General features: G+C 45.2%; 1 protein-coding gene and 1 long non-coding RNA gene across 4 annotated transcripts in view; both read left to right on the top strand.

Annotated features, from left to right (window-relative positions):
• Positions 1-780: 780 nt before the first annotated feature.
• Positions 781-15,196, top strand: LOC144733337 (uncharacterized). The gene is made up of 3 exons (XR_013588344.1): positions 781-3,783; positions 8,036-8,092; positions 13,013-15,196. It is a non-coding gene; the product is annotated as an uncharacterized LOC144733337 (long non-coding RNA).
• A 705-nt stretch (positions 15,197-15,901) lies between these two features.
• Positions 15,902-24,621, top strand: part of AP3D1 (adaptor related protein complex 3 subunit delta 1) — a 50,384-nt gene continuing 41,664 nt past the window's right edge. For 2 of the 3 annotated variants that reach the window (XM_078615164.1, XM_078615163.1), the window contains exons 1-3: positions 15,902-16,161; positions 19,477-19,572; positions 20,298-20,378. In XM_078615164.1, coding sequence (XP_078471290.1) covers positions 16,066-16,161; positions 19,477-19,572; positions 20,298-20,378 — 273 coding nt within the window. In that variant the 5' untranslated portion in view covers positions 15,902-16,065. The remainder of the gene's footprint in view (positions 16,162-19,476; positions 19,573-20,297; positions 20,379-24,621) is intronic. The other variant, XM_078615165.1, reaches the window with a different exon arrangement.

The raw sequence follows: 24,621 nt of genomic DNA, 5'->3' as shown, positions 1-24,621 counted from the left end.
AAAACTGAAAAGTCTTCCAGAAAAAGCGCCGTATATCAACGCTGTGTGCAAAAATCCCAGTGGGATGCAAGTCAAACAATAACAACCACAAGACAACTTAGATTAAAGTTATCAGTCTAACTCTGTACTACAACAAACAAACATGGCTAAACCAAAACATTTTCGAAATCACAAAAAAAAGCTATAAAAGCAATGTAGCAGTGATCATATGAACTGTGATTGCAATTTTACAATAAACGATATACTACATAACATGTACTACCAAACTTTACAGCCATAGCTGGCTGCATGAGTAACTCCACAACAGCAAGAGTATCAGTAGGAGTATCGCATTTTTTTTGCGTAACAGCACCCAAGCGCTTATCCCTGACTCGACGCCCGCCTTAGATTCCGATGTCGAGGGGAAGGGACGGCGAGATGGGTGGGCACGTTCCGGCTGATTCGGTCGTAAGTCACGTGGCCGCGTTGTTGTACCTCGAAGGACAGTGGAGCGCTATCCGCTTCCCTGCCTTCAGCAACGAACGTTGACCAGCGTGGTGAAGTATGGTCAGAAAAGTCGACGCGTGTGGGTAGCGCCCTCATCCACAACAACAACAGACTCTCACTCTACACACAGGCCTTGCGTTAGGGGCTACAGTCTCTGATTGTGAAGACCCTGACAACAACACACAGATCAACACACACAGTGCTTCTTCTTCTTGGTTCTTTCGGTAAAGTCACGTAGAATGGAAATAATAAAATAATAAAAATAAAACATAATTAAATAATTCTCACGACGTTTCGGCCACAACGCCAGCAGCCGTCCTCAGGTGAAGAACAACTCTGTCTTATCGACAGCAGCCGTCCTCAGGTGAAGAACAACTCTATCTTATCGACAGACCTGTTCTTCACCTGAGGACGGCTGCTTGCGTTGTGGCCGAAACGTCGTGAGAATTATTTAATTATGTTTTATTTTTATTATTTTATTATTTCCATTCTACGTGACTTTACCGAAAGAACCAAGAAGATGAATCTCTGCAGTCACGAAAGCTTTAAATCGAAACACACAGTGCTGTATAATTGGCCACCTGCAATGCTGTAGCAGAGTGGGGTCTTCTTCTCAGCCTGGGGTGCCAGCACCCTCTGCGGGTGCGAGACGTGTCCAGGTTATTTTTTGAAGGTAAATAATCGGAAACACAAATTAGGTACGGGCACATGAAGTACAACTCACTATGATAATTGTTTTTACCCTTTTATCTGGCAACAAAACTGACACCTTTTTTTTTACAAGGAGTCATGTTTGCATAGACCACAATACCTGCAGTCATAATGCAAACAAAAAACATAACTCTGATAATGTATGCACTGTCCTTGAAGTTTCAACTTCAGGGACAGTGCACACATTATCAGAGTTATATTTTTTACTGGCAAATGAGGTTCCAATGGTACAACTCACTTTCTTTCATCAATACCTTTGTGTGTATTAACATGAAAAGAAGGGGTGCAAGGCTGCATGCAGTAAATGTTAAGAACCACGATGGTATAAACCCTGCTAACTAAACCCGGAGCATGGCCGTGCGTGCGTGCTACTGCCAGCTGGATGCCGACATTACCATCGTTATTTGTTCGCTTTTACTTCCACTTACCTTGAAGCTTTACAATTCGTATACACCACAGAACAACAACTACACACTCAGAACTGAAATCACCAAGCTGAGTAACAACAAATAGTGTTTGGCATTACACATTGGTGGTGGTAAAGCAATAAAGGAAAGAAATTGAATCAGTCCCGGGCCCCCCACAATAAACAAACGTGCGTTTAGGTTATTGCGACTATTTTGCTGCTGCAAATTTCCAAATGATATCAGCCGCTCTGTTCAGCGATCAATTGCAGCCAGGTCGCTTCTGAAAAACAAGCAAACAGCTCAGTGGGCTTTACCTGGTAAGATTAAAACAAAAAACTTTTTTTGAGTGTTTTTTTTTAATTGAGTGATTTGTTTAGCTTTCCTATACTTTGCACTCCCATCGTGTTTTTTGTGCCGTTGTTGTTGTAACGTTCTAACCCGCCCCCTACTGGACATCTGTGAAAGAAAAAGAGCTTTACAGCTCATCGGATTCCTCCTGTTTAATTCTGCCCCCCTCCCCCCTCTGTACAATCTTGAAGCTGCCAACGGAGCCGGACATGTCCCGAGACTTGGCTTGAGTAGGCAATGCGTGTTTCACGGCGCACATGCACGCATGCCTGTGATCCAATGATGGTGGAGGCAGGGTCGGTGGATCACACAGAGATGATGCTCACGAGGCACGCGTTCACGGGGTAATGAGGTGGTTCGCTGTGTGGAGGCGGGACACAGCAAGTCGGCTCGTGGCAGTGTACCTGAGTGGAGTTTGAGTCTCGCCCTCTCGCAGACATTGTATGTACGTTTCTTCTGGGCAATACAATTCCTCCCACGTGTGTTTAATAAGCTCAAATGTTCAGCCCCTTTATTGATTCCACTGCTGGATGAAGACATCTCACATCGAGTCGGTCTGACCATACTTAACCACGCTGGTGAGTGCGGGGTAAACTGGTCTATAATCTAAACTATTTTTTTTATTTTACCAGGTAAGGCCCACTGATCTATATTGCTCTTTTTCAGAGGCGACCTGGCCACATATGATTGCTCAACGAAGTGGCTTATCGTGTGGAAATGTAGAGCGGCCAAACACTCTAAACGCTGCAGATACTCTAAACGCACGATTCTAAATGTGGAGGGAAAACCCGGAGGACCCGGAGAAAAATCCACGCAAACCACGGGGAGAACACGCAAACTCCAAAATATATAGGCCTCAGGGTCGGGATCGGGATCGAATCCACGACCTCCTGTATATCAGGCGAGGTAGTTAACATCTCATAGCCACCGTGGGTTGGTGAAGGGATGGGCCCAGGACTGGTTTAGATATCACTCGTCACTGACGTTGTCTGTACTTGGCAATAGCCCCACTCAGCCATCCCACACCATTCACAACATGCATCGAATACTGCAAGAGAGCTTTGGTCAAACATACCAAAGTAGTGCCCTCATGCCAATGTGACTCACTGAGATGTTTTACTTGTAAACGTATACATATGCTATCAGTGTTACTCGAGGATACGCCTGGCCCTGCCGTGAAAATGTAATTTCCATCACTGGCTCGGGACCAGCAGAGGAAGTGACAATTGTCCAACGCCCATTGGAATTTTATGTCACAATAAGAAAAGTCAAAAGCCTTCCCAGCTCAAATGAGTAATAAGGCAGTGCCATCCCCATGGGGAGCCATGAAGCGTGGTGAAAATTCCACACTCCCATAGCCGAAGTCATTATCTCCACAGATGACCACTGTTCACTGATACTAATCCTGTTGATCGCAGAATAATAATAATAATAATACGTCGACTGATTTATGAACACAGGTTGCTGTTTGTATGCATGCGTCTTCTTGCGTAAACATGTTTTATGTGCTTTGTTTATGTGCCTTTCTATTGTGGCCATTGTCCTATCTTACGTGTTTGTTTATACCCCTGTGTTTACCAGTTTCTCTCGATTGGTGAAAATTATTAAGAGGAATAAAAAAAAATCGCGTGCGCAACATTTAAAAAAGGGAAACCTCCGTCTGCGTTGGTAAGAGGGATGTGTCTCCAACTGGCCAGCAGGGTCCTGCACGAGCACTGCAGTGACCCTACAGGATGCCTCTATCGCAAGAGGCCACCTGAGCCAGCACCCTGGACAGGAGGCATCGGACTCATCAGATTTTCCTGCATCGCTCTACTGACGTTCATCTTCGGTAAGTCGCCACTGCCATTCCTCGCCTCCTACCTGTGACTCACACAACTTCCCACACCTCACCGCCATGCTCCCACGCCGCCTTCATTTCTTCAGAAGAAAGAAGACGACCGATTGTGTTGCGATCGAAACGTCATCGTTTTTTGTTATTTTTTGTTATTTTATTTTAACCTATCTACATGGCTTTACCGAAATACCCAAGAATAAGAAAGAGCCAGTTTCCTGCCCCGAGTGGAGGACCCTCCACCCCTCAGTGACTGGAGTCAGAACACGCCCACCGGACAGCCCTGAGCATGTATGATGGGGTGCCGCGGTGGCGAGATGTTAACTACCTCGCCTGGTGTGCAGGAAGGCGTGGGTTCGATCCATACCCTGACGCCTGCTGTATATTTGGAGTTTGCGTGTTTCTCTCCCCGTGGCCGCGTGGATTTTTCTCCGGATCCTCTGGTTTTTCTCCCCACATTTAGAATCAACACCACGCGTTTAGAGTATTTGGCTGCTATAAATTTCCACACGATGATAAGCCAACTTCGTTGAGCTTGTGGCCAGGCCACTTCTGAAAAATAAGCTAACAAATCAGTGGGCTTCACCTGGTGAACAAAAATAATAGTTTAATGTTATTTGTATCCTTTGAATGAAGTGATTGGTTTACTTTTTGATTTAAAGCTTTCGTGACTGCAGGGATTCATCTTCTTGGTTCTTTCGGTAAAGTCACCAGGTCTGTCGAGGACGGCTGCTTGCGTTGTGGCCGAAACGTCGTGAGAATTATTTTATTATGTTTTATTTTTATTATTTTATTACTTCCCTTCTACGTGACTTTACCGAAAGAATCAAGAAGATGATTTGTTTACCTTTCCTATACTTTGCACTCCTATCGTGTTGTTGTACTGTTTGTTGTTGTAACCTTTTGACTCGCTCCAGCTGTACATCTGTGAAAAAGAGCTTTATAACTCATCGGATCCCTCCAGTATGAACACATATTCTGATTCTGTCCATTACCGACATCACCGAGGAATTCTATTGTCCGTAGAGTTCTATTGTGGGTAGAGTTATATTGTGTCGTAGAGTTCTATTGTACAAAGGGTTCTATTGTATCGTAGGGTTCTATTGTATCGTAGAGTTCTATTGTGTCGTAGAGTTCTATTGTAGGTAGAGTTCTATTGTGTCGTAGAGTTCTATTGTGTGTTAAAGATGTCACAAATGGACTTGCTGTACTGCGCACGTGACGGGCCGCCTTGCAACCCACCAGAATGGGGGTGTCGCAGCACAACATCGATCTCTGCACGAGCCACCAACCCCACCTCCCAAGTGACACAGCGCAGGCCCCGCGTACCAGAGTCGGGACTTCAGTGGCAGTGCACCACGTGGAAACCCAGGCACGTGGGAGGTTGTAGGCTGGTACCGGCTCGGTCTCATGAAATGTGAGAAACTCTCAACTTTACAAACTGCAGCAGCGCGCAGCATTCCTCGCAGGGGAAACTCGCCGAGACGCCGCGGATTGAGCATTTTATTAGGGGGTCGCCTCCTCCATAACGGGGGGGGGGGAGAATGAATTCACGATTACGTTGTCCCTAGAAGAGGGGGCAAACTACACGCAACTGCGTCATCTTGAGTGGTGTGTTACCGCGCACCTGGCAAACGTTGAGAGTTTGAATCATTACACTGGTCAACAAAAAAAGAAAAAAAAATTCTGGCCTGGACTTTTGCAGCTGTTTTAGATTAATTTTAGGGTGCTAATTCCAAATCTGATCTCAGATTTGCTCTATCACATAATTTTTTTGCTATCGGCATACCCCATTTTCATTGATTTTACCCGAAATTAACTCTGTCACTGGTGATTGCAAGTTGTTGCGAGTCAGTGACTGCTTTAGTGTTAAAATATGGTGCTGTATTTTTAGGATAGTGTGTTTATAATATCATTTTATGTAGATATCCACATTTATTTAATATTTTTCTTCCGCAGTTTTGATTGAAAATGCAATATTTGATATCTCAAAAACCTGATGTGATAGACAAAAACTGATGCCAGATTTGGAATCAGCACCCCAAAATTACATTAAAACCGTTGGAATACCTTATGCCAGAAAAAGTGTGTTGATCAGTGTTATTGATCATTGTTGTCCGAAGGAGACTTAAACAGTTTTTTTTCTTCTGTTTAACACGTAGTAGGCTTTCACGACCAATATCATCCATAATACAGGTTAGATCGCGTAAATATATAAATGTGTCGTTTAACCCGCCACCACCCGACACAGCCAATTAGTAAGGTTTGTCACGTAAACAGAACGTGCCAATTCGTTACTGGTGCACCACTACCCCGGTGTGTTGGAGAGCAAAGCCACAACATTTACAATCACGACCCCTACCCTCATCACAACCCCTACCCCCATCACTACCCCAATCGCTATCACTATACCTATCACTTCCACGACCCCCATCACTGTCCCTATCACGATCACTGCCCCCAGCATTACCCCTATCACTACCCTCTATTAAACTAAACTATTTAAATCAACGATTGGCATGGCTTTTTTTCAAAGGCGACGTGGCCCACACAAATGACAGCTCACCGCACGTGGCTTCATCATCGCTTGGAAATGTCCAGCAGTAGCCAAAATTCATCAGAATTCTAAATATGAGCACGTTGGAAAGCTGCAGTAGGTCGCGAGAGGTCCGATGTGGGGGGAGGAGAGGGGGGGGAGATGGAAGCTGAAAGGGCGAGGGAATGCGGGTTTGGGGAGAATGAGCGAGATGAGTTCTGGCGACAGAAATTCCCCGACAACAACGCGCACAGCAGGGCGGCTGGTGCCGAGGATTCGACCGACTCAAGCCCAACTCGGGTTTGTGGTTTGCGGTGAACGATTTCTCTCTATGGCGACTGCGTTGTGTGTTTATGGGGTGAACGCCGCTTACCACTTGATGCTGCTGCTGATAATTATATTTTTTTGTTGAACGTTTTTACTCAACTATTAAACTGTTTTATTGTTTTTATTTTATTTTACCAGGTAAGGCCCGCTGAGCTCTCTATGTATCTCGTTTTCAGAAGCGGCACGGGTATCAAATTGTATCTCAACAAAGTGGCTTATCATCACGTTAGAAATGTATAGCAGCCAAATAGTCTAAACGCGTAGTGACGTTGATTCTAAATGTAAAGGGAAAAACCGGAGGACCCGGAGAAAAATCCACAAGACCACAGGGAGAGAGACACGCAAACTCCAAATAAACAGCAGCAGGCGTCAAGGTCGGGATCGAACCAACGACCTCCTGTACACCAGGCGAGGCAGTTAACATCTTGCTACCCTGACTACAAGTATTTCCATCTAATGTAATTTGCAAAACATGGTGGATAAAATGATGTTAGAATGCAAGATCATAACAATGGAGATCATCATTTAAGTACAAAGCAGTGACACCAACATTCGGCAGGTGTTGTATCATCATTGTTAGGTCGCACGATTGGAGTACGCAGAATATTCGTCACACAGATACACAGAAAAAGAAGAGCACAGGGAAGATATATTTCTAGACAATGGGATCTAGAGTATATTGAAAAGAAGGAATGATTGATTACGAGAATGAGAATACCGCAGTGCTACACGTGGTTCTGTTCTCCCGTTGGGACGTGAAAGCTGGACAACGACAAAGAAGCGACAAAGTGAACGAGATGCAACAGTGGAGAGAGTGGCTTTGAAGAAGAAGGATGTTAAGCATCTCACAGACAGACAACATAAGTAATATAAAAATGTAATATGAAAATAATATGAAACACATTTTATAAGTAATATGAAAATAAGTCATGAAATAAGTAATGTAAAAAATGTAATAAAATAAAAAAATAAGTAATATAGTTATATCAAATTTTATTTTACGGAAAGCGGCAGGTACTATACAGGACAATTAACAAGAATAATGAAAGATGGAAAAGTTCGATTTCTTTTTGACACGTAACGAGAAAACTAGAGATTGAATATAAATGCGTTTTGACTGGGAAAGTTACCAGTACAACAAGAAGCCGGGGGGGAAATAAGCGAATAAAGTGACGTGAGCAGTGTGAACAACTAGGATGCAACTGGAAGGAGAATCTTCTGCAGTGTTCTTGAGTGATATCGTGGGCAGAGCTAAACGGAAGGAAATCCATGACCGCTGAGAAAGGACACGACACACACACACAGACAGAACTAGAGAGAGAGAGGCATTGCCATCAAACAATTGCGTGAATACTCTCACAGTAGAACATCACTGTGTGTGTTTAGTTTGTTGTCTTTCCAGATTAGCAAGGTTGGCTACGTACGGTGCTAAAGAAGTTCAAGGTACGTACATCACACGAGGGAGAGTGCAAGCAACTTAGGGACCAGGGAAAAGAATGCAATGGACGTTCCGATATCAAATGTTGTTAATATGACGTTAGTCCCAATGCCCTAACCCCGCTAGTCTGGAGACCCTGACCCCCAACTCCACCACACGCCCCTTGCCGATCTTGGCCCGCTCGCGATAAAATCCGTATCAAGCTCATGCACACGTGCCCAGTGTTACTGTTGCCTAGCAACGTGCACGGTGTTACTGTTGCCTAGCAACGTGCACAGTGTTACTGTTGCCTAGCAACGTGCACAGTGTTACTGTTGCCTAGCAACGTGCACAGTGTTACTGTTGCCTAGCAACGTGCACAGTGTTACTGTTGCTTAGCAACGTGCACATTGTTACTGCTGCCTAGCAACGTGCAAATTGTTACTGCTGCCTAGGAACGTGCACAGTGTTACTGCTGCCTAGCAACATGTGTGTGTGCGTGTCCGCATGTGTGCACGCGTGTCCGTGTGCACTACGATCCCGGCCACGCGAGTATCGATTCATATCCATGGATAAAATCAGTGTAAAGTGGTGTCTAAACCCGTCCTGAACTTCCGTTATTTCAACTCAGTCTTCATGCCTTGGGATGCGGTGCAAATACTGAGCACTGGGCGCTGACCACCCCAACCCATCAAAGTGCTGTGATGACCTCTCACGAGGGGCTCGCTAGCGGCACTTACCCCTTTAGGTATGTAAAGCTACATGGGTTATTTCTAGATTTGAAGCTTTCGTGACTGCAAGGATTCATACTCTTAGTTCTTTCGGTAAAGTCACGTAGGTAAAAAATGAAATTAAAATGAATAAAAATAAAACAATAAAATCACGACGTTTCTGAGGCAACACATGTCTCCGTCATCAGGTGGGACCGTCACAGCCAGATTTGATGCAGCAAAACGTCGTGATTTTATTGTTTCATTTTTATTAATTTTAATTTCATTTTTTACCTACGTGACTTTACCGAAATAACTAAGAGTATACATGGGTTATCTTTGTCTCTGCATTTATGTGCGTATCTGACCTTAATGTCTTGTTCTTGGGGCTTTTCCTACGAAACACCTGACGGTTTTAAGTCATGAATTTTCTGGGTTAAGGGGTCGCACTTTAGTTCGTATTCATGACATGAACGGATTTACTTTCGGAACTCTGTCTGCTAGTAGCCCATCCACCTCGTGTCCAAAGAACGAGCGTGCAGGGTCAGGTCACAGAAGCAGCGTTGAAGTCGCGCCAGAAGGTCGTGGGGGCATCTCTGGGGAGGTTGCCATTCGCCTTGACACCGGCGGACCGCGTGGATCGATGCCCCCCTCTCTCCCTACCCTGCCCCCGAGTTCCCATGGTCGCACCCCCTTCTGGGAAAGGGTGCGGCAGCGTTGTGTTTTTGGACAGACACAGCCGTGCCACGCGTGTGTGTGTTGGGGGGGGGGGGCTCTCTTGCACGACGGCCAAGGAGGGGCACTGCGTGAACATTTGAGTTGCCCAGTTTTTGGGAAACGCAGCAGCAGCTATAGCGGTAGGGGCTTTCGCGACCAATCTTTTCCATAATGGAGTTGGTTTTTTTGGGGGGGAGGTGGGTGTTAGATCGCGTAAATATATAAATGTGTCGTTAAACCCGACACCACCCGACACAGCCAACTCGGAAGGTTTGTCACGTAAACAGAACGTGCCATTTAGTTACTTAATTTAGAAACATTCGTTTAGATTATTTGGCAACTATTAATTCCCACGTGCGATGCTGATGATGATATCAGCCGCTTTCGTGAGCTATCGTGGTGTGGCTATGTCGCCTCTGAAAAATAACTGATATTTCAGTGGGTATGACCCGGTAAAATAAAATCGTTAAATTCTAGATTTGAAGCTTTCGTGACTGCAAGGAATCATATTCTTAGGTTTTTTCGGTAAAGTCACGTAGGTAAAAAATGAAATTAAAATTAATAAATGTAAAATAAAATAAAAATCACGACGTTTCGGAGGCAACACAAGCTTCCGTTTTCAGGTGGAACCGTCACAGCACGATTGCTGTATCGTTAAAGCTTAAGCATCACCATTCAATTGATTGTACACTCGCCACGCTATTTATTTAAGCGTCTGAATTCGTTCCCCTTGGTGAGTGGGTCCCCGCCAAGTTTCCTACCCCCTTGTCCACGACTCACTTGCCCATGGGTTTTCTATGTGGTGAAGTCCACTGAGGGCCATCTGATAACACACACACACTATGGAAAAGCAACAAAAACAATCCAGCATGTCCAGGGTTATATTATTAACTGCAAAAATAAACGGTGGACTATGCTTCCTGAAAAACAGTTCGTGGAATTAGACCTCACGCATATTTTTGAATGTAGATATTTCCTTTCGCGATTAAGAAATTCTTTGGTGATGCTGCTATGAAGAAGGGCCGTTATAATTATGTATTGTTTGATTTAAGGCCACGGTGTTATTGACGAATGTGTTGAGGGTTTTTTTTGTTTGTTAGTGATGATATTCATCTTGTTATCATTGAACCGTTTTTGGGGTGAAACATAAACTGTCAGATTTGGTTGCTTGCATCTCGAATCTTGCACTCTGGAGGTGGAGTTTGTGTGTCGTGATGATATCACGTTGGTTCTAGACACACAAAATTATTACCTTTTCATCTTAACCGTGAAAGTTTAGTCAAGTCTTGGGTTGTGGTCTTAATGTAGTCGTTCTCATAGTCGAGTCGACTAAACCAGTAAAACATTTAGTCACTGTTATTAAATGTTGGTGTGATGGGAAACTATTTTTTCCCACCCCAATATCATAACTGCCGGGCGGTGGTGGCTGTGCACGCCAATAATTCAGCGCTGTCGAGGTGTGGGTGGGTGGGTGGATATCCGCACAGATGTTGTGAAAGTCTCTTCACGTGGGCGCCAAGTAAGTGTCATACCCTGGCTTTGCCAGAAGAGGGTGGTCCGGCAAAAATGTGGACTCCACCTGTGTCCGATGGCACCTTAATATACAGAGGACCGCAGAGCTTGGGAAATTCTTGGCACCCGCTCGCCACGTGACCAATTCGTTTTCCGCTTGCGTGAATGTGTGTACGTACGTAGCCAACCGTGATAATCGGAGGTGTGGGGAAAGGACAACAAACAAAACACAAAAAACTGTTCTAAGGAATTTAGTTTTCAAACTAGATGGTTTAAAAGTGCACAGCTCCAGTGGATCCTAATACCGTATCAGAAGCAAGGGCGTTCCAGACGGCCGCTAGAAGCGCATCTGAAAGCGCCGCGAGATGCGTTGAGCGCCGTCTTTCTCCTCGCGCCTCTGCGTCGTCTCTCTCATCGAGAGTGAGGGCAAATCCTGTGCAGTGGCGTGTCACAAGTTGACATTATTATTATTATGATTATGTTCAGTGAACTAATCCTATGTAGCCAATAGCCATGTTCGGTATTGCTCGGCGTACTGCAGTCTCGAATGAGGTTACTGAATTATCTTTTATTCAGACTGCTGTGGTTAACTCTATCTCGTCAGTCGGTCTCGCGCCTTGCGTCTTGGTGGGTGGGCAGTTGTTGTGGTCATCAACACGCTTCACGATGTTCGTCCACTCAAGTCATCGCTGACTAAAATACAATACAAAATAAAATAGTTTGAACTATTTTCGTCTCAAGTTAGTTATTAAAATTCCCACCGGCCTAACCTATCTATCGTACGATATACATATACTGTACATACACACCTGTCAATGACGTTTGGAGAAGGACAATTTGATTTCATCAAAGAGCTTAAAATATGGACTTTGTTTTACCCAGTGTGAAAAGCATAACAGCAAGATGAATAGATATCGACGTTCCGATTGTTATCAGTGGGATCATGATCGATGTCAGCACATCGATGTATGGGAACCAAGGCATCGCTGTTACTGATATATCTGATATATTTATGTTTATTTTATCCATAGGATAACAAACGAGGACATGTCCCCCATATAGCTCTAACGGACTGTTGGGGCATGTGCTGTAGCATCTACGCAAGCCAGCACGGCACACGAGGGGGTGGGGTGGCAATCCGTACACAGCTGCTCACTTGAGGCTGAGTCGACCTAGGGCAGGGGTCAGCAACCTGTTCTTGACTGACTGCCTCGTGGCGTTATTCACGAAGGGGCCATCACCGAGTCTCGGGTTCACCACAAGTGCGTTGCGGCTCGTGAACGCTTGAGGGTGGTTTTGTTTTATACCGAATGCGAAAGAAACTGCCCTCCCTGTTCCTTTGATTGCCGACGCCCTCACCTCGGAGGTGTTCGGGACCGGTTCCGATAATCGTCACTGGTGTTTGGTGATGGTCGTGAATGGGAATCGAACTCGAGTGAGCGGGATCTGTCGCGCGGCGTGCCAACTTCTGCGCCACCGCTCCCCACACCCGGAGCACAGCAAACGCCCCGATTAACGCCTCTCCCCCCCGCCCCGTTTAACGTCGTTTGGCAAACACGTCGTCGCTTTACGATGAACACCGCTACGAGCTAATTTGTAGTCGGCTCAACCCCACGCTTAGGGGCCGTCCATAAATGACGTCACGCGATTTTGGACGATTTTTGACCCCCTCCCTCCTCGTCACACGGCGTCACAATAAGTTTAGACCCCCCCTCAAATATGACGTCACAAAGCTCTGCCCCCCCCCCCCGCAAATCCATATTTCCATTTTGAAATGAAACATGCTTAAAATCGCTTTAAACTATTGTCATTGTAGTGCGTATTTAATGTGGTGCTGCCCTCTGATGTTATAGGAGAAAACATTTATTAAAAGTCTATTTAATTAAGTAGAACGTGTTGTCTATATTTATTTAAAGTTGCGCATTTTGATGTGAAGTCACATTTCTCAAACCCCCCCCTCCCTCGTCACACAACGTCACAAATGTCTGACTCCCCACCCCCCCCTAGGTGCGTGACGTCATTTATGGACGGCCCCTAAAATTCGTCGCTGACTCACCGCGGTCGTGTGTCCTGTTTCTCGTCGCTGTCACCTCTCAGCCCTCGCCTCCTCCACCTCCCCCCCGTGCACGGACTGCTTCTAGAGAGAAATGTACCGCGTGGTAGAGTGCAGTGTGGTTTGGCTGCTGCAGCTCCTTACTATTAAAATTCCTTCCCTTTATTACTGCTAACCCTACTTCCTCCCTTTATTACTGCTAATCCTACATAATACACGAGCATAATATGACTTTGAGACCCCCCCCACCTCCTACACATTCCACAAGTAGTGACTAATCCCATATCTGCATTTTCCATAAATATGCTAAATTTATCTGTTGATATGCAAATTCATTTGTCAAGGCGCCCTTCCTCCTCTAACCCAGCTTAAATATACGCTGCCAAGCCTGGTGGTGTTCATTCAGACGCTGTCTTTCCGACAGACCTGTTCTTCACCTGAGAACGGCTGCTGGCGTTGTGGCAGAAACGTCGTGAGAATTGTATTTTATTATGTTTTATTTTTATAATCTTATTATTTCCCTTCTACGTGACTTTACCGAAAGAACCAAGAATATGAATCCCTGCAGTCACAAAAGCTTTAAATGTTCTGCCATTGTGACCAGACGCAACGCCAATCGACCCCACGTGACACAACAACACATCACTGCTCGATCCCTGTACAGCGTCCATCCGAATCTGAATAGATGTCCACTAACCCTGAATTGATGAATCCACCGGTACACGTGGTCTACTGTGCTAGTCACGTGAGTCTATTATGAGCTCTATCCATGGTCATCGTTAACTCCATTGATAATTAATATTACGTGTCATTCATTACATTAAGCCCATACCTGCTACACTTTCATTGACGTCGTCACACCTTTCAGGAACGCATCCCCGACGTTAACCGGGTTATTACCTTACAAGCACACACACACACACCTGTGTGCGCTTCTGAGCATCTTTGGCCGTCCGTTGTTTTTAGTTGCCTCCACTATTTCTGGGTTTGCAAGTCACGCGCACACAGATTCACCTGGAGCGGGCGAGCACGTTGGGAGAGTGAACAGCCCTCCGTTATTGCATTACGTTAACGACTGCGCCTTCATTCAATAATGCATCACGGCAGGACGCACAGCCCGTGTCAAATCACAGGCGTGGGTTTCCATCACGAACCTCATTACATTAGAAAACGAGAAAAATATCTCTCGAAATCCACGTTGATACAACACAACTTCTGCCACTATATAAAAAAACAAAACTAATTGGGGACATTAAAACAGGACAGGCATGAGATTTTGAGCTCTCGTAAATTATGAAGATACATCATGCAAATTGCATAACTTGACGTGTCAACTTTTTTTTTCAGTTCTCCATAAGTTTTAATATCGCGGTGGCTAAGCACAGGGACAAATTGCCCGAAGACATCAAGCGGCCAACAATTATTTAGGGTTCTATGAGATGAGTGTAAATGTAGTTATTGAATTTAGAGGCAATAACTTGGAGAAACAGACGATGGGGAGGGAAGCCTAAAGTGTAGTGTCAGGGAAAGGAGCACGGAGATACATGCTTTCACCTGGAGTATACTGGGGGGACACAGCATGGACAACACGCTTCACGATGTTCGTCCACTCAAGTCATCGCTGACTAAAATACAATACAAATTAAAATAGTTTGAACTATTTTCGTCTCAAGTTAGTTATTAAAATTCCCACCGGCCTAACCTATCTATCGTACGATATACATATACCCCGTGTAATCTTCTTGGTTCTTTCGGTAAAGTCACGTAGAAGGGAAATAATAAAATAATAAAAATAAAACATAATAAAATAATTCTCACGACGTTTCGGCCACAACGCAAGCAGCCGTCCTCAGGTGAAGAACAGGTCTGTCGGGAAGACAGCGTCAAGATTTGTAACCAATTGTCACGTTTTAAGTGACAAACCTTACTGATTGGCTGTGTCGGGTGGTGGCGGGTTTAACGACACGTTTATATTAACGCAATCTAACCCAATATTGTTGTTGTATTATTATGGAATCTAAACGCATGTTTTATACATCTGACAAATGTGGCTCCTGAACCGTATCGCTGCTGCCACCATGCGTAAAACCCGGAACGTATCACTTCTTTGCCGAGTAAATCCCCGGGTGCAATTCCCATTCGATGTCGTTACTTGTTTTGTTTGTTGCAGATTTTAATGTGTCGTCTCTGATTGTCAGCCTGACGTGGTTGTTATGGCAACTCCGGTGGGGGGGGGTAGGGGGTGTAGTGGTCAGCGCTATGCTGCGCTACGAACCCGGCGACAAACACCGGTGACTATTGTCTGAACAGGTCCTGGGCCTCCCTTAGGTTGACTCAGCCTCAAATGAGTACCTGGTGCGATGTGTAAACATCGCCACTGGGGAGACAAATGCGGCCGGGCGTGGTGTTGGCCACCCAACCCCTCGTGTACCGTGCCGGCCTTCACAGGTGCTGCTACTCGCTAACAGCACTTGCCCCTACAGTCTGTTACAGGCTACACGGGGGATTCTAGATTTGAAGCTTTCGTGACTGCAAGGATTCATACTCTTAGGTTTTTTTTCCGGTAAAGTCACGTAGGTAAAGAAACAAATAATAAAATAAATATTTTAAATAATAGAAACAATTATAGAAATAAAATATTAGAAATAAAATAATAAATAATTTTTTTACCTACGTGACTTTACCGAAAAAACCTAAGAGTACACGGGGGATCTTTGTCTTTGTTTGGGGGAGAGGGATGGTGGTGGTGGGGGTGGCTGGTTGTAGTGGGGGGTGGGAGGGGGGATGGGGGGTAGTGGGAGGGTCGTGGGGAGGGAGGGGGGGTCGTGACGTCACGCGCGACGCCATTTTATTCCGCCCTGACATAGCGGGCCCCGCTTAACAGCAGCGTGAGCCGCTGCCGCCGGCTGCTTCTGCTGCTGCTGTTGGTGGTGGTGACGGTGGTGGTGGACGCAGCGCCGCGGACTCATCGCGACTCTCCCCCGGGGGAACCGCCGCAGCAGCAGCCATGGCGCTCAAGATCGTCAAGGGGAGCCTGGATCGCATGTTCGACAAGAACCTGCAGGATTTAGTGCGCGGCATTCGCAATCACAAGGAAGAGGAGGTGAGGCGCTGGGCCCTTGACACCCCCCCCCATCACCACCCCCCCCCCCCCGGCGAGACGCCACCTCGCACGGTTGGGGCTTTCAGGAAATGTCGGAGGCTGTCGCTACGGCCTAGCGGGACTCCCTGAGGATGCGATCGTCCCCGGTGTGTTTGTGCTCGTGCTAACGTCATGTGCAATGTTTACAGTCATCAAAGTGATTGTTTTTGTGTAGTTGCCCCTCCCCGCCTCTGTCTAATGATGCGGCTGTCGTTTGTGGGTTTTATTTTGTGTTTTTGTGGTCCCGACAGCGCTTGCCTGCGAGAGTATTTGCTTATTAATGGAGCTGTCATCGAAGTCTCCACTCGCTTTGTACCGTTGCCAATAATGCGGTGTCATTTGGTTCTTAAATAATCTCGTTGTGATACAGCTGCGGCTATACTCTACGCACAGTCGCGTTTGTAGAATATGCAATGTAATGAGCGTGTGGTTGCAATACGACGTGTACTGTACACACGCCCACAATGTACTAAAGCATACTACTGCGTATATTGTCTATGATCACATTTAGTTATAGTGGCAGGTTGCCAAATCTGCCTCTAAATGCTACACAGAATCTTGATACCGCATATACGGGGAGTGGCGATCTAAGGAATACGTACAGGCAGTATTATATTATGTCAGCTTAATGTGGGTGATAGCAATTTATAATTTGGTTACACATTCTACAACGTGCTATATATTTGTTAGTTGCATTTGTTAATAAGCTGATTCATCCAGTGTACCATATATTTGATGCTCGTGTTTTATAACCACAGTGAACGGTGTATACTACATGTGGTATAATGCAGAGTCGAGTTTCTGATCTGTCACTACCCATTGCTATCAACTCCCATATCGTGTGTGTCTTTGTGCGCACGCGTTTATATCCACAAAGGAATTGGTCACACATGAAGCCCACCCTATATCGTATTAAGACTCAATTGCGTCTTCCATGGGTTAAACATAATTTGATATGTATTAAACAGTGATTAATTGGCATTGAATATTTTCCAGAGGCCCCGGGACATCTCCGGTTTTAATTAGGCCCTGGTTTTAACAATGTGCAGTACGTATTACAGTATGCAGATATGATGATGCTTTGTGTTGGTTAAGGCGTGTGTGTGGTAAATACATGGGAGAATATAAGTACTGTATTGTATAGGAAGTACAATGCCAGATTGAGACACTTTTCGCCACCTGGAGCCGAGCAGCCTGATGGAAGTGCTGGACGGTCAAATCGCCCGCACCACACAACGGCGTGAGCAGGCCCTCATCCTTCAGTGGATTGGCAAAGGGCTGTAGATGCATACGGTTAGATGTAGTAGAACATTTGTGCACCATGCAAACGTGTAGTCTCTTATTCAGCTGCTTAAGCTTTTTCTGAACCAGTGGCTGAATTATATAATTTATTTGCAAAAAAAATTTCTCAGCTATTGCCCACTCATGTGTAACTTCTGGGACTGACATGCTGCATTTGATGGAGAGAGGGCGACCCTTGTGTGTGAATTCCACGTGTCGTCTTCACCCCCACCACTCACACGTGTGATTGACTCGGCTGTCATTCCCTCCAGCCGAGCGAGCTTCTTTCATACTCACGAGCACACGATTTAGGGATTCAACTTCGCCACTCTGTGGGGGCCATAGAGTACAGCTGCTTACTGATTGTAATAAAAACAATGTTTCTTTTGCATTCTTAAACTACGTATAGCAATTTGTTCTTGAGAAACACGTTTATATATATTTTTAGTTAAAGATAACTCACAAGGCAATGGCTCAAAACGTTCATATTTTATTAGGTGCAACGTATACAGTTTAACACGTAGACTTTCCTGACCAATATCAATGAACGAAACACGAGGATTTCTCCAAATCTGACTGTCCGCTTGATGAAGCTAGTTGTAATTACTGACGAAACGTCGTACTCTGTAAGTGTTTTGGATTTGCTCTCCAACACACCAGTGTACTGTACTAGTAACGAATTGGCACGTTCTGTTTACGTGACAAACCTTACTAGCTGGCGGTGTCGGGTGGTGGCAGGTTTAACGACACATTTATATATTTACGCGATCTAACCCAAAAAACCTATATTATGGATGTATTTATACAGTTTACTGTATACACTTGCCAATCCAATTAAAGCAATTGAATTTTGTATGCAACGTAGCACGTTTTATCCTGCACACTACAACTCAATTTGGGGCTTCATATCCTCAATAAATATCTGGATTCACACATACAATGTGTTTCTTTATTGGACATTAATATTTTACCTGATCCCAGCCAAGTTCATTATTTGCTGCATTCGTTGGCAGTCTTACACAAACACAGTTAACAAAGAGCTCAGCACATTTGTTTACAACACATTTTATATCATATCTATGCGTTATGAAAAAGGGCCAATGCCCGAAACGTCACACGTTATATTTTTTCGTGGTAAGGCCGGTTCATTGATGAATGTGTCCGGGATAAGAAATTTACCCACTTCATTCAGAATGCAATATATTTATCATCCATCATCAAGATGCATTTCCACACACTCTTGTCTGAGAAAGCTGGAGAGAAGCATTCATGTAACTGTCCATCCACCTGAACTACAGTACAATTAACATCCCAATATAAATGTTATGGGTAAGTACAATTTATCCCTATACCCTAGCTGTTTGTATGTGTCTTCGAATTCCATCGGTAGTTATTTAAATCTGAACCTCAGACTGGACCTCCCACAAGTGCACCTCAGTCTAGTGTGCTGTGTGATCATCACAACTCGAAATGAAGGCAGCCGGCCATGTGAGTTCCTGACCACATCAACAACCCCGTTATACTTTGCCAGAGCAAAGTTCATCAACAGCGATTTTTTTTTCACTGAGTAATGCTTTGGCATAGCTTCCCACGCACATTCAGATCATTGTGAGTTCAGTACCCCATTGAGGCTCAATGAAGGCCATCATCTTTCCCACGTAAAAAACAATAATAAGTGCGAATCATAACGGACACAAAATGTATTCGTCATTTTACTCGCACAAGTCAGAGATGCGGGGCAAATCCTGTTGGTTCATGAGGACCGCTTTGTGGGAAGGCAGCAGTGGTTGTCATGTGGAGACACTGTCCCCTACATTAGATTTGCATCATCGCAAACACTGGCTGAGGACCATCATTTGGAGATGAGCACCTCTCATCACCTATTTGAGTGGGGAGGGGGGGGGCATGTGTGGACTTTGAACGGGCACCTGCTCCTACAGTCTGTAGTGCTGAAAGGGGATGCTTTTGTGTGTTTACGTGTGCGTGTGTTTGCAGGCAAAGTTCGTCGCTCAGTGCATCGAGGAGATTAAGCACGAATTGAAGCAGGACAACATCAATGTGAAGGGGAACGCAGTGGCAAAGCTTGCCTACGTACGTAGCGTGCATGTGCCAAAGATGAAAATGCACCGCCCTCGCTGGAGATTGTTCTTTGGTTTCGTGGCCTGGTTTATTTAACGTCAGTCAATCAAACTGTCTCCCCCCCCCCTGAAACGGGCAATGGGCTGGCGCTTATCTATTTTGGCAGGCCTAAGCCACTGGAGGAAATTACACATTACTGTGACAGTCCAGTCTCTTCCGTTGGCTTCCCACAGTGGTACTAATTCGATTTTTTCCTGGAGGGAGATTAGGATTGGTCAACTCCCAACTTGTTTGAAAGAGGCAGCCTTTTGATTTTGAGTTTCACACGAGCCATCGTGCCACACGTCCATTTTAATGAGGAAATGAAAATGCTTCTTAAATGTAATCATCTCAGCAAGCTCTTCAATTGATGTATATTTTAATTATTGCAATTTCATATTATAACTAACATTTGAATGCCATTTGCGAAATTGCATTTTTATTTGACAGTAATTTTGTCTGCATTTTCATAAATGCATAATAACATATCTTGCACTGGATATTCATGAAAACAAGTGGGATCTCTGTCAATAAATTCATTGAAATGTAATTCACTGGTCACAAGTGAACATGCTTCACACCACAGGGCCCAATTTTGTAAATGAGTCCTTTTTTACGCATTGCAATGAAACACTGCACACAGACAACGCAGTCACTAACTTGCGGACTTTCCCCCACTCTCTGCATTCGTCATGCAGCTCCAGATGCTGGGATATGATGTGAGCTGGGGCGCTTTCAACATCATCGAAGTCATGAGTTCAGGAAAATTCACGCACAAGGTACTGCACGCCTGTCTCCCGGTGACGTAACCAGTTGGAAACCTTAAACCTTGTATATAGTTAATGTTTGATCTTAATGGGTGGATTATCCGGGTTGTGGATTAACCGTGCTCATTTGCGCCCTTTTGCTTGCACGCTGGTTTACTCTTTGGCTGATTCTCTCCGAGAGAACCAGTATCTCGGTCACCACGTGACTGGAAATTCTGTTGGCCAGTAAACCATTTAAGAAGCAATAAAAACGGATGACACATTCTGTCTTCAGGCCCCATTCTGTGTGTTAAAAATAAATGTGTTTCTGTAGCCTGCTGTATATGTGTTTCGTGGTGTTATTATATTATCTGGCCCATCCCTCCGCCCATTACCTTGGACACATCTTGAGTTGACTGTGTGCACAGCTAAACAAGTTGACATTGTGAAGCCACACCTGTTATCCAGCTCTCTGGATGAAAGGGTTGGTGAATCTCCCAAACCTTCTGGCTGTCAAGTTGGCCAATAGATTGCGGGAGAGGAAGTGAATTCGTGACCTTGTCTGTTTTTAAATCAACGAGTGTTAGCCGTCTTTATTGTGGGTTTCACTGGGTTAATAGGGTTTTCACCGCATGAAAAGCACTTCTCGAAAATAAATTTGATAAACATCTCAACCCAGAAGCTTCGTGAAAAAAGAGGCTTCAGGCTTATCGAGATTATATTGGAGAATGAACCTTATTATTGAATTGGATTTACTTTTTTTGGGGTTGATTGCTCCTTATCTGAGAAAAATGGGGCTAAAGTGGCTATGCATTTGGTGATTATACTTCATGTTTACATTAGTTTATTAACATAACATTGTCACAAATCACCTTATTTATGCTTTGTATATTTATTTCAGTTCACAGAGCCAGACTAAAGCACCCTCAGGATTATTGTTCTTCATTCACAATTCCTGAGATTCAAATAGCGTGACTGGGTACATTCATAATAGTTTCTAAGGTTCACTGCCAGCCAAGTCACCGGTGCTGTGTTTACTTTGCTGTATTTTGCTTGCTAATAGTCTCTAGACAATTTTAGATGTTTTTTTTGGGCTGAGTTTGCCTAGGATAGGTCCACACCAGCTACACCTACAAAGTGCCATTGGCAGCTCATGATGTGCATGACTCATGGATATAGCTGGAGAGGTTATCGAGTGGCTTTGCTGTCCAGCCTGCAACTGCTCCACTCATGATAAATAGCCAGAGTAGGCAGCATATGACATAGTGACTAATGGTTATGTATAGTCTACGTAAAAAATTTTTTATTTTGGAATAAAATTCTCATCAATCGAACTGGTAAATGTCAATTTAATATTTGCAGTGTGTGACTTGGCAGGATGAATGGATTGTGCAGTGTGCATGCTCTCCGGCATTTGCTGTTATAAATAAGGCCCCGTCGTAATGTCAATGAAAGCAGTACAAGGGAAAGCATTTATCTTTGATCAGCTCTGGTGTGGTGCTACACAAGGGACCAATACATTTCCCCAGCATTGTGGCAAATGACTCGCAAGCACCGACTCTAATATAACTCCATTCCGGACGGCTCGTTGAGCCATTCCAGATTTTGGTTTTCATCCGGCTCTAATCGACGGTGGGTAAAGAGAGGAAAATGCAGAAACGCTTGCGTATTTCTGTGCACACCGGTGTGTCAAGTCCCAGATGTGCTGCAGTGTTTTCTAATTGACCCAGACAATGAGGCACAGACAATGAAGTAAAATAATTAACCGATATCTATAAAAAACTATTAAATAGATACCTAAACATTGAAATGAAACCGTTTGCAGACACACGCAGACAGCTAAATTAAACCATTAACATACACTTAAATCAAATTCATTAACAAATATATACACAGACTTCAACATTAATACATTAAATAGACAAATAGGCATTGACATGTACACAGGAGATCGGCACAGAAATTCAAATAAAACCATGGAATAAATAGACAGCCAAACTAACATGCACTTACTAATTAAACACACAGACACGCAACAGCTGATTAATCCACTGCTGTTCGAAGGGTCCACAGTGATATTTTGGTATGGTGTGCCACGATCGGCGAGCACGGGAGAAAGCGTGCCGTGGAATGAGAGCGTTTAAGAAGCACTCCTCTGGAGGACCGCCCCACCTCCATCCACACCGATAACAGAGAACTGGCTGTGCCTCTGACTGTTATCTTCTCATCACTGGCCATGCAGAGACTTTTTCTTCTTCTTGATATATCCATTTTTATTTTGCTGCTCTTGATTGATTGTGGGAAGGGCCTGTCCTTGCAGCAGAGCCCTGCGCTTAGCATACATACTGGGTGCCACGGCGGCGAGATGTTAACTATCTCGCCTGGTATGCAGGAAGTCGTGGGTTCGATCCCAACCCTGACACCTGTATATTTTGAGTTTGTATGTCTCTCCCCGTGGTCGCGTGGATCTTTCTCCGGGTCCTCCTGTTTTTCCATCCACATTTACACACATGCGTTTACAATATTTGTCTGCTATACATTTCCTCATGGCAAGCCACTTCGTTGAGCTATCATTTGTGGCCAGGTCGCTTCTGAATAAGAGCTATATAAGAGCTATATAGCTCAGTGGTCCTTACCTGGTTTAAAAAAATAAATATATGGACTATTCCCAGTGTTTGGACACGGACTATCGCATGCAACTTGCTCACCCGCCCCTACTGGACATTTGTGAAAAATAGCTTGATAGCTCATAGGATTCCTCCAGTCCAAATACATATTCTGATTCTGATGTTCTATGTTTGGAGGGTCCAGCAGGCCCCACTGATGGACCCTGTGCTTAGCTGAAGTGGTGTCTGGCGGCTGCACCCCATACAGGAGCTGGTTGAGGCCCAGCTGGAAGGCTGCCTTATCAGCAACCTCGTAGGTCCCCTCCCCTCCCCGCGTGTATCCACGGACTTCATGGCCAGCTCGAGTGGACATCCAGAGACCCCTCATGGGCACCTTAGCGAGGGGAGCCCGGGCAGTAGCATGCTGCAGGGAACATTGGCGATAGTAAGGACAATGAAGTGTGTGCCCTCCGCCACCGCGTTGTGCTGACACTTCTGTGAGCCGTGTGGGAGGTGGCCAGTACCCCTTTCCATATATAGTGTCGGGGAAGACGAGCGGCGTAGCATGCTGTGCAATTTCGCCCCGGGGCCACTCAAGCGACGCTCCTGGGCGCGTGCAATTGCCTGATGGTCTGCGGTGAAGCTGGCGGGCTTGCCGAAGCAGGCCCAGTGCAGGCGTGGGAGGTTCTGGCTCCACTGAGTTTGATGACCGCTGCGGTTGAGGCGGTTGAGCACTGCTGTACACGCGCATCCTCTTGGGTGGCGTCTGCTGGCCCAGTGGCACCCTCATTCTCCACGCCTTTGTTTCAGCAGTCCGTAATAAAATCTCAATTGACGGATAGAGGAGAGCCAAGCCACAACATTTATAATCGGAGTACTCGGATTGTAAACGTTATGGCTTGGCTCTCCAACACACCGGTGTGCTGTATTAGCGACTAATTGGCACGTTCTGTTTACGTGACAACCCTTACTAGTTGGCTGTGTCGGGTGGTGGCGGGTTTTAACGACACATTTATATATTTACGCGATCTAACCCAAAAAACGTATGGATGATATAGGTCGCAAAAGCCTAAGTGTTAAACTGGATAGAGGACATTGCTGCAGGGTACACCACTTGGACAATCCCCATCCAGACCTAGTAATGAGACAGCTGCCAACAAGTGGGGTTGGGGGCTCACCTGGAGGGGGTTCCAAATTCAGGGGCAGTTGAATAGCAGCGGCTGCAGCTGACGCTGATACAGAGTGGGTGTTGATCCATATAAACTGTTTAGACAAATTTTTTTTTGCCAGGCAAGGCCCCACTGAGCTATGTAGCTCTTTTTCAGAAGCGACCTGGCCACAAATGGCAGCTCAATGAAGTGGCTTATCACGTGGGCATTTATTGCAGCCAAATACTCGCACGTTGATTCTAAATGTGGAGGGAAAAACTGGAGTGTAAACGGAGAAAAATCCAAATGACCACTCCAAAGATACAGGCGTCAGGGTTGGCATTGTTCCCACCACCTCCTGCATACCTTGGCGCCCCAACACCATGACTGAAGCCATGATAAACCACCAGAGGTTTGAGCAGTTTGAGTGTTTGATACAGATGGCCTGGGGAATTGCAACATGGGGTGTCTCCCAGTCCTCCGTTTACATCGCAAGGGCCTCTGCAACTGGGCCGCAGGCTG

Source organism: Lampetra planeri, chromosome 46 (genome assembly GCF_965212315.1).
Source record: "Lampetra planeri chromosome 46, kcLamPlan1.2.h2, whole genome shotgun sequence".
Classification (NCBI taxonomy): Eukaryota; Metazoa; Chordata; class Hyperoartia; order Petromyzontiformes; family Petromyzontidae; genus Lampetra; species Lampetra planeri.
Note: the sequence above shows the minus strand (reverse complement) of the source record. Positions and strands in the feature narration are given on the sequence as shown.